The sequence below is a fragment of the Hyalella azteca genome, unplaced genomic scaffold, assembly GCF_000764305.2.
Source record: "Hyalella azteca isolate HAZT.00-mixed unplaced genomic scaffold, Hazt_2.0.2 contig14789, whole genome shotgun sequence".
NCBI lineage: Eukaryota > Metazoa > Arthropoda > Malacostraca > Amphipoda > Hyalellidae > Hyalella > Hyalella azteca.
The window spans coordinates 83,481-93,713 of NW_025944664.1; the positions used below are offsets into that span (position 1 = coordinate 83,481).

At 38.6% G+C, this 10,233-nt stretch overlaps 2 protein-coding genes across 2 annotated transcripts; both read left to right on the forward strand.

Annotated features, from left to right (window-relative positions):
* The first annotated feature begins 356 nt into the window (after positions 1 to 356).
* Positions 357 to 4,941, forward strand: LOC108666101. The gene is made up of 3 exons (XM_047884170.1): positions 357 to 2,688; positions 3,170 to 3,466; positions 4,782 to 4,941. The coding sequence occupies exons 1-3, from the start codon at positions 728 to 730 to the stop codon at positions 4,939 to 4,941; spliced, it is 2,418 nt and encodes an 805-aa protein (XP_047740126.1). The 5' UTR covers positions 357 to 727.
* On the forward strand, positions 4,741 to 9,672 carry LOC125179056. The gene is made up of 6 exons (XM_047884171.1): positions 4,741 to 5,011; positions 5,145 to 5,293; positions 6,331 to 6,475; positions 6,601 to 6,744; positions 7,471 to 7,536; positions 8,010 to 9,672. Exons 1-6 carry the CDS (start codon positions 4,941 to 4,943, stop codon positions 9,286 to 9,288), a joined length of 1,854 nt encoding a protein of 617 aa, XP_047740127.1. The 5' UTR covers positions 4,741 to 4,940; the 3' UTR covers positions 9,289 to 9,672.
* Positions 9,673 to 10,233: the final 561 nt, after the last annotated feature.

Genomic DNA, 10,233 nt, shown 5'->3' on the forward strand with positions numbered 1-10,233 from the left:
GAAAAGTCCCATTTTAATTTTGTTGTAGAAATTAAAACTTTGCAAAAAAAATTTTCCAGCATGTTATTTAAATTTGAATTTTTTCCTGCAATTTTAATTTCCTTTTCCTTTCTAAAATGGGCTAGATGCTAAATTTGTCACTATGAAATATATTTGTGCAGGTAAAACTGCCCTCAGAAATGGCAGCTTGCTCACAGAACATCACACTTGTGCCTGGGATTGAGCTTTCTCCTCAGGAAGCCAACAGATAGTGAGAACTTGGAAAAATATCAACAGATATCAAGAGAACTTGAAAAATTTGCTTCAAATAGTAATCAACAGTACAGGTGCTCAAACACATGGCGATTAGTTGAGTCAACTACAGTTTTGCAGGCTGAGAGCCTAAATATGAGGAGAGAGTTTTCAGTACACTGCGCCAGCGCCAGTGCGACGTTGGGAGTTGTCGAGTAAGACACTGTAAGGGTGTGCATGGTGGAGGCATGCGAGAGCTCTGAAGCTGTATGTGCTACAGTGGTTAAGAGAGAGAGCAACGCAGTTCTGCACTCTGAGACGGCCAAAGCAGTACTGGGCGCACTCGACTGCTTCAAAACAACTTGAGTTGCTCTGTGTGCAATGCACCATCTAGTTGCCTATGAACACATCAATCATCACAAATTTTAGTTGTGTCAACTAGTCAACACAACTATTTGCCTCGTCTATAAGCACCTTAAGACCATTTTAAGTAGAAATGGCTGGAATTGGCTTAGAGTATCTATTATTTTGTTTGCTCTTATTTATATTTTTTATTATTGGCTTCAAGCATATTACACAGAAAATATCATTAGTGGCTGGAATTGAGCTATCACCTCAAGAAGCTACAAGGTACAAAAACATTTTTGCCGTCCAAGTTCCCATGTGTGAAGTTTTTCGTGCCGTTCTAAAGTGGGAATGCAGCGACAAGCCGCTTGGGCAAATTTATGCAGATTATTTCGGAGAAAAAAAGCAGCAATATGAAGACCGCCATGCTGCCCTGGTGGCAGAGAAGAACAATAAATTTAAATTACCAAAAATTGAACTACCCACACGTACAATTGAAATGCTACAGGAAGAAGCATCAAATTATGACGTAACTCTAATATCTTCTTTTTTGTTTGAAATATTCAAATCAAAAGTATCATACACACACATTGGCTATGAGAGAAGTCTCAGTCAACTAGAGTGCCTCCTGAAGGAGGCCAAGGACATGAGAAATGCTGTTATACATAAAGTCGCTGGTGCTGCTGTCAACCCTATGAAGTTTGATGAAATTGTCAAAGCCATGCATGATGTGATAGATGAAGCTGGCAACGTGTACAACATCCCTGCTGATGAAGTAACGAGTTTCAAAACCCAAGTAGATGGGATGTGGGATGAAGTGCGCACAGACACTGAAAAAGCTAAGGCTTATTGTTGCTTCTTCCTGCAAACTTATGGAAACAAAGAAGCCAAAGTCAAGTGGGAAGCAAAGTTGGCTGAAGAAACTCTACTCTTCGGTGTTTACAAAGTTGAATGCTCAAAAGTTTTTCATCCCCTGGAATTGACACTACAGAAACCTAAAAATCAACCCAAACGCAGGATCTCCTACACTGAACTCCTAACTGGCAATGATAAGTTCATCGTAGTCATTGGTGACTCTGGGTATGGGAAATCCACTTTGGCCAAGAACTTGGTCATACAGCACCATGGTATCTCAGATGCAGAGGTAGAAATGTTCAACCTAAAGAATCACAATTTGTTGCTTTATTTTGAATGCAGGAATGTTTCTACAAAAGAATTTACTGATGTAGTAATGGAAAACTTTGAGAATGTGTGCCAGAAACTTGGCTCTAAAACTGTCATCCAAGGAATCGCTGAGTCTAACCCTTTGATTCTCATTGACGGCTATGATGAATGTCATAAAGACTCGTATAATGTTGTGCAACAGATGGTGAACAAAATGAGGAACCATGAGTGTCGTGTGATTATCACCACCAGGCCAAGTGGTGCTGATGAGCTCAACGACTTTCTGAAGCGAGAAGGTGTGAAGTTCCAAGAGTATGAGATATCAGAAATTTGTGATTTGAATGAACAACTAAGATTTCTGGAGAAGTATGAAAAGCATGTTACTCCGCATGCTGAGAAAGTTGTGAAGAGCTTCAGATCTCTTGGATGGAGAATTCAAAAACTTTTTGTTCATCCAATTAATTTGGTTCTCTTTTGTCACCTGGTCTGGAACTTCCCTGAAAGGATAAATAATTTGAAATCTCATGCTGCTGTAGCTCGAGTCACATATGATCTATATAAGAAATATATTCAGGCAAAGCTGGCAAACATGGAAATTGTTGATGAATCTGGCCTTATCAATTCTTTCTTCCAAGACTTAAGCAATTTCTCCTTGAAGATGATTTGTGAAGGTCATTTGGTTTTCTCTGCAAAGCAACTTGACGATTTGATATGCAGTATCAGATCAAAACTCAAAGAATATGGGGCGCTTGGGACGCTTGATCCTAATGCTCTTCTAGGTGTTGTCATGAGAATAAATTGTCCAATGAAAAGTTTTGAATCGTGCACATATTGCTTTCATCACAAGAGCTTACAGGAACTGTTTGCTTCTAAGCCTGTCGTAATGGAGCTCCGCAAGAATAATGCATTACCGCCCATCCTGACGTCACAAAAATTTGATATTTTCAAGTGAGTTTTCTGTTTAGAAAGATCTAATTGAGTTTCTTAAGACTGTTTCTGAGATGGAAAACTCATGCGGTTGTCGTTAGAGGATTCAATCATATTTTCTTGGACCTGATACCCCTACGTTTCACAGGGCTAAATTTTCTATCTAAATATTTTTATACAGAGACCTAGTTGATTTAGGTCTCACTACATAAATTTGAACTAATTAACAAGTGTCTCACTGTTTATATTATCTTGCTGTGCATATACATGATATAAAAAAATTCAATACATATGTACAATGCAGAAAAATGAAGTTTTGAAATTACAAAATTAGTTTAACAAACATAGTAGCTGCACTTACACACTATGACCATGTTTTCTCTATAAAGTTCAAAATGTTTCCAGGTAAATTTTAACATGGATAGGAAGATTGACATTTTTTTGTGAATTAGATACTAATCACCAATATTAATGTTGATTTACTAATCCATAATACAATTAGCCTCTCAGAAGTGCCCACGTATGTGTTCATGGAGCTGAGTGCTGCTGAGGAGTCCACTGTCTTCTGGAAAAACTGGCCGCTCCTGCATGATGCTATGGAACGTGTTGACATGTATGACTGGGAGGAAATCTTGCTGAACTGTCGTGACTCGCAACATATTACTGAAGCGATTGCCGGAGTCTACTTGGCACACAACAACAAATGGAGCATTGATGCAGGTTGTATTTTTATTTGGTACCTTAATTGTTTGAGAGATTTTGCCTCTGGCATTGTACCGTCAAACCTTCATGGAACTTTGTGTGTCAATGAGTTTCTTGATAGTTGTTTCTTGATGGTTGTTTACAAACCTTATTGTCATTTAGGTGAACATAGAAGTCTCTACACAATAAAATCTGAAATATTGAAGAACTTCTACTTTCCCTCAATTTTTACGTCCCTTCTATCTGTTGATCTGCCTTTACTGCTGAAATCATGTACCTTCTTAAGACCTTTTGGCTAATGCAAATTTTTCTTCTATATGTCCATGATAAACAGGAAGATACAAACAGAAATGAATGTTGTATAGCAATAATCAACAGAAAATAAAATATATATCAGACAATAATTATAAGATAATCTAATTATATGATACTTATTTGTATATTACACTGTAAATTCCTAGACCACATAACTGTATAACTGTATTTGCTTATTCTTTTTCAAGTGTTATGACTAAGAAATTTTTCTCTTCTGAACATTGCCTACACTGAGATGAATGTGTAATTTTGTAAGTATTGATCCTCTATTGCTCACAGCTCGAGCGGAGAGCGGCGTGAAACTGATGAATATTACAGTAAAGCGCTTTATAAAAACCTATAGTGTGCTGGCATGTATAATTTGATCCAATTATTGCATTTGTTTTTAATCCGCACTAATTCTTTAACTTTTATGCAGTCAAGCATGGAAATGTGAAGAAACTTGAATTTGCAAAACAAATAAATGAAAGCAATTAAATTGTATTTACTCCTATGGATTTTAAAATATAATTCATATTGAAGGAGTAAATGGCATTTGAAGAATCTTTAAATACAGTCACTACTCTAAAAATGTCATATGATACAAATTCAAGCATTTAAGTGTGAACGGTAACTATATTACCTGAATTTAATTAAATTTCATTCAGATACTTTAATTCATCGATAGATATTGTTACTTCCATCTTTTAAATAAATACAGAAAGCGCGTCAATTTAATTATCTGAATCAACCATAAATGTTACTATTAATTTTTGGGTAAGGTAGGGGTAATGATTTGTATGGAATGATTGTCAGATAATCAGTGAATGACAGAGGCATGATAATGTTGCCTGTAACTCAAACCAGAGGCCGGTGGGTCTTTTATGGAGACAATTTGATATGATCATACATGGTATTTTGCCTGATAATGGGTACTACGGTAGTACATTACTTGTGCTCCTCCTGTTGTTACTTTTGAAGCACGTGTAAATTTAGCAGAGCTTTGTGATTGCAATGCCTGAATAAAAATACACATAATCTTCACAAAATTCGTTATTATCATGCCATTTGCAAAGATTTGATAATAGAATTTATGACAATAATCTGTTGTTTTTAAGACCAGGTCATGAGGTGCTTACATACACAGGCCACAATGTTGATGCCATTGCGCTGCTGCTGCCGCACCAGCAGCCGGCCTTGCTCAGCGTGACTCAGCGCCCGAGTCCTGGCATGAGGTGGCTAGGACGTTCAGAGGAATTCTTGAGCTGCGACTGTTAATGAACACAAGCGTGAATGAAATGAATTCACAACCATGTGACCACATTCTTGAAGCCTTGAACTCCTCGAGGTGCGATGATCAGGGAGGATTATCTATTAAATATACCTATATTTATTACTAATATGTTGTACATTTAAAGCTCTGAACTTGTAACCCTCTTTAGCCCTGAGGTATCATGCTTATATATTATATTGTCGTGCAGCTGCTCATTGTCATCATTTGCTGGCCGTATCAAGGATACAAACAGCATCCAATCCTTGGCCAAAGTCGCGACGCCCAACTCAGACTTCGTGATTGTCACGGAGCCGCACGTTGACTTAACGCCCCTGCAGCACAAGCACCACGAGCTTTGTGAGTGTGAACATATCCGTATATCCCTGTGAATAGATATTATTAATAGGATAATTAATCTTACGTATGTAGGGATAATCTTGCGTATGTAGGGTAAAAATATCTAGTTTTAAGAGCTGGTGAGATGACAGAATTTTTTTTTGTTTGATATTTTGATTTGAGGTTTTTGATTTAAATTTGATTTTTGATATAAATTTTTTGATTTGAGGCAATTTTAGGCTCAAATACATGGAAAGTCAGAGATTAAATTTGTTGTATCCAGTCAGTAGTTCCCAAACTGAACTGGCCTTAATTACCACAGGTCTGTTAATAATTTATTAACTGCAAGACTGAAGAAAATTGTGAGATGAAAATCAAGATGTCAATACATCAAATGGCGCTCGGGCTAATTTTAACTCAGTCTGCGAAAACAAGTGTGAAGTTAACTTAGGAAAATGAATTAATCTGGTTGCATTTCACAAAATTATTATGAAAACTATTAACCAGTATTAGAAGAGTAGATAAAACACAAACCTGATAATTCCTCAACTAGACAATAACAATACATAACAATTATTGCAACTTCGTTCAACTGGTTTGTGTATGTTTGTATTATTTGGAAAAATTATCACTGAAGATCCTCTTATTAGAATTGAATGTAAATAAATATGTCATCCTCGCCTTTCAATTTCTCTGTACATGTCCTTGATATTTAGAGTTTTGAAAGAGACATTGGACTAATCGTGCTATGTTTAGTTGAGTGAATAGTTGAAAATGTTAGGCAAGCTCTGCTGTAATTCTCCTCATCTATGAAGTCAATATTTCTACAAACACACATTTCAAAATTATAAAAACCTATCATAATTACCATATCCTCAAACATTCATTTCAAAATACCCATTCCATGAACACCTCTTTTACAAACAGCCCTGTCACAATCACCTTTCCCACATAAGGTAAACCCAGTTCACAATCAACCATTTCAAAAACAAGTATTCCACAACATGCTTTCCAAAACACCCATTTCCTGAAGATTGTTTAATTTCTTGCCCTCGCAGGGGTGATTGTTGAACCCAAATCTGAGGGCGACATCGCTGCCCTGCCCACGTCTCCCAACATTTTCCTTTTGGTGAAGTTGGTTGCTGAAAATCAGCAAAAGAGTTTGACTCGCACCTTACTTGGCATGGCTCCTGCTGACAACAGGTGGTGGTTACCTACCTTGCTTCATGATGATCAGTAATGTCTCATTTGTGGTTCTGAGGGTGCAAATAAATCGTTAAGAAATGTGTTTTAAGACCTGTTCTTATGTGATGAATGGCTCATGTCAGGTTGCGGAGGCTGGAGGTGCGTGACTGCGCGTTGACTGAAGTGCAGCTGCAGGAGATGCTGGTGGAGCTGCAGCACGCGGGCCTAAGGACGATCTTCACGAACCAGCAAATCCACGCGGGACCCAGCCGGGTGCTGACAATGCGGTAAATGAACTGATTTCTTACATCACGCTGCGCCGAAATTATTTTGTTGAGCTACAGATTAAATATTTTACTTTAAAATCTGTCATCCAAGGAACAATTGAAGTCTTGAAGAGTCGCAAATAGAGGAATGAAGCCATTGTGCTTCTTCACTTGTGTCCCGTCATTTTAATTTTGCTTAAGTAGCGTCCGCAACTGTCGGAGGTGCGTGTGAGCCAACCAATCAGAACGCTGCAATGAAAAGCCACTTGGACATCACAGATGTTATGAGTGGTCCAAGCAGCAGCCTGTGGTTCATAACCAGCTGACCTGCTTAAGAAAATCTTGATAACTTAGGAACACTGTCTGAATAAATCGATGCTGCCAAAATAATATCGAGCCGATACAGAAGGCAGATTTCACTTGAATATCCCGACAAACAAGTTCGGGGAGATTTTACACTCACTTCTGAAATTGGTTATTTGAAATGATGTACGTCATGTCTCCAAGCACTTGAGGTCATTAGCTTCAATTAAGGAGTAATTCTCACTGGCTTCAGTGTTGCGGTAAAAATAGGACCTACCTGATAATAAGTTCAGGTAGCTCATATGACTTGAGGAATTCCAATAATTAAAATATGATTTCCATAACGATTTAGAGTAACAGTCACTCTGCCTAACAAAGCAATCTTTATTTCTTTCTATTCCATTACATGCCAAAAAATATGAAACATTTTCTTCCCTCCGCCAGGGATTACAATTGCGCGCTGATTCTCACTGATGAACCGCCGCTGCCACCACAGGCAGAACCCAGCAGGTTGGTACTACCAACTTCTGGCCGTATTATACAAAAATATAACTCAGTAGTACTACTGCAGTGAGTGACAGAGAGCGCATTTTCTCGTCGACGAAAACTTGAGGTCACGGACGGACAGACAGACATGGCGAGCACATTAGTGCATTTTTTCCATAGATGAGAAAATGTGCTAAAAATGAATTGAATTTATTCTTTGAACCTTGTTTTCACGTGCTTGGGGTCGGTAATATAGATAATAATTGGGTTGTGTTAAACGAATTTTAATATTGTAGTTAAAATACGTTTTTTTAATGAATAAGCATAATATTTAACCCTCTGCGTTTCTTTAATTTGGGGTAGTTCAATTAAAAGTCAATTGTCTTATTCGGGTGACGCTGACGAAATTCATTACTTTCGTTTCCTGCGATATTGAAGAATTCACAGATATTTATTGATAATAGTTCTGTATAAACGTCAGAAACATAACATTACAGGCGTGTCGCATCAGAACCACCCAAGTCACCCGCCAGTCTCCCCGTTGCCCCCGCCGTCGGTGGAGAGAACCTCTGTCCGCTGGCCTCGTCATGCGGGGACCTGGACGCCGTGTACAGGAGTCTGTACGCCCTGAACGTTGTGCTGCCGCACGCGCTGCGCTTTGTGATGGAGAAAATGTTTGCGGACAAGCCTCCGGAGGTTACTTACTTGGATTACTGTTTGACAAGGAAGACGCAGCTTGACTGGTTAGAACTCCTGTCATATCTCTGGCGCAATTCCTATTTGATGGAAACTCTCAAAAAATGTAATTGTGAGGAGTTTGATGTACGTCTATTCGATGCTCAGCCTCTGATCGAGCTAGCCCTATATCTTAGCCGTTTGTTAACAGTGTTCAATGGTGGTACTGATAAAGTTGACCGCACAACCAAAGATGCACACCGCAAAAATTGGTTTAACATTGAAGAAGTTCGATGTCTTAGGACAGAAGTGCTCATCAGCCTCACAGAAGAGCCTCCCGAACTCGTGGGTGTGGCGGACAGGATCACTGAGATCGCATACGAGCTGATCAGCGAGGCCGCTGAGCTGCACCGCGTGCCGGACGCTGAGGCTCAGCGGGTGAAGGAAGCTTGCCAGGCGCTCTGGGATAAATACTCTGATGTGCGCGTTGATGATGACGCTTTTGCTGCGTATTGCGTACTGAAGGAGAACCGGGAGAGGAGAGTCGACGTCGAATTTGAGAAAGTATTTGATGAAATGTGTGTCAGTATTTACGAGTCCCCAGCCCTCAGACGGGATCAACCCTATCTGCAACCGTTTAGCTCAAGATGTCAGCAATATCAATTTGACGAGTTATTAAAGTATGAAATCTGGGGTAAGGGTAAGTTGCATGGCGTCTTCATCCACTTCATGTGCCGCGATACAAAATCCCGCAGTTTTTCTGACGTCATCGAGGAAAACTTTCCTGAAGCCTGCAGCCAAATTGGAACAAACAACGTTGAATATGTTTTGAAACATCTACATCCTCTGATCCTCGTTAACGGCTACGACGAAGCCAACGCCACGTCCAGCGTAATCGTAGAAGAAATGGTCTACAAATTCCATGAATTCCCATGCAAGATCGTCTTCACTACCCGTCCTGAGGCTGGTTCTTCTCAACAAGATATCTCGGGAAGAGAAGGTGTGGATTTTACGGAATCATTAATTCTTCCTTTTGCGCTGAAAAAGAGTAAGTTCCGTGAACTTTTGATGACTTTGGATTCTTTAGTTGCCATGGTTTAATATTTCTCCTACAAGAAAATTTTTGAACTAAACTTTTTTGGTCACATTTCCATCCAGAATTTTGATAAAAGTTCCACATAAATGGTAATGCCTTACAAATAATAGACACACGTTTTTTAGTGCAAGAAATACAAAGATCGGAGATTACATCAATAAAATCAGAGCTATCTTTGCATAAAAAATCAGAGATTACATAAAAAATCAGAGCTACCTTCTCCTTTGTGGAGGAGGTAACGTGCTTAGTGCAACATGTTGGTTTTGCTTTTGGGGTGAACCGTTCAGGAACGACTGTCAACTCGGGGTTGCCATGACAACAATAAACGGAGTTGCTTGCCACATTTTGGTGTTTTTTTACCAGGGCAATTATTTCATTGCATGCCCTTTATTTCATTTTAGTGTTGTTTATTTTATTTCAACGCTGCAATTTTATATATTTTTAATAAGTCGATCTTGTTCAAGGTGTACAAAGAGAATCTAGTCTCAGACGTACTCTTTATCAAGCTTTTCAGCGCTGGTATATTTAAGTTTTATTACACTTCCTAATATTACAATATTATTATCGCACTAAGTGTAAGTTAATTTTTACCTATTCAGTCCGACAAGAGTTAAAGGTTAAAGATGAAATTGCACAGGACTCAGGTCGTCTTACAAGCGCCATCTATCATGCACGAGTTCCACGTGCCAGACTTCGATGTTTATTATCAACACATGCGTTTGTATCTAACAGTTTTGATGTACTGTATTCTAGTTAAGAAATACACGAATTGATTATAATTGCAGTTAGGAATTGCCTTGAATCGCAGCTTAAAACTGCCAAGATTGACGATATTACTGTTAAAACTATAAATTCTATATAATGCAGTTAAAAACTGCCGTAATTCGCTCTAATGTTATTAAAACAGTAAATCTGTCATTGTGGTTAAATATTACCCAGATGGACTATAA

Bases quoted from the DNA above. Each gene is read 5' to 3' on its own strand.
- LOC108666101 (XM_047884170.1), top strand. From the start codon at position 728: ATGGCTGGAATTGGCTTAGAGTATCTATTATTTTGTTTGCTCTTATTT. The intron at 2,689-3,169 runs GTGAGTTTTCTG...TAATACAATTAG, and splicing joins CAAAAATTTGATATTTTCAA to CCTCTCAGAAGTGCCCACGT. The intron at 3,467-4,781 runs GTGTGTCAATGA...GTTGTTTTTAAG, and splicing joins TCAAACCTTCATGGAACTTT to ACCAGGTCATGAGGTGCTTA.
- LOC125179056 (XM_047884171.1), top strand. From the start codon at position 4,941: ATGAACACAAGCGTGAATGAAATGAATTCACAACCATGTGACCACATT. The intron at 6,476-6,600 runs GTGGTGGTTACC...GGCTCATGTCAG, and splicing joins ATGGCTCCTGCTGACAACAG to GTTGCGGAGGCTGGAGGTGC. The intron at 6,745-7,470 runs GTAAATGAACTG...TCCCTCCGCCAG, and splicing joins AGCCGGGTGCTGACAATGCG to GGATTACAATTGCGCGCTGA.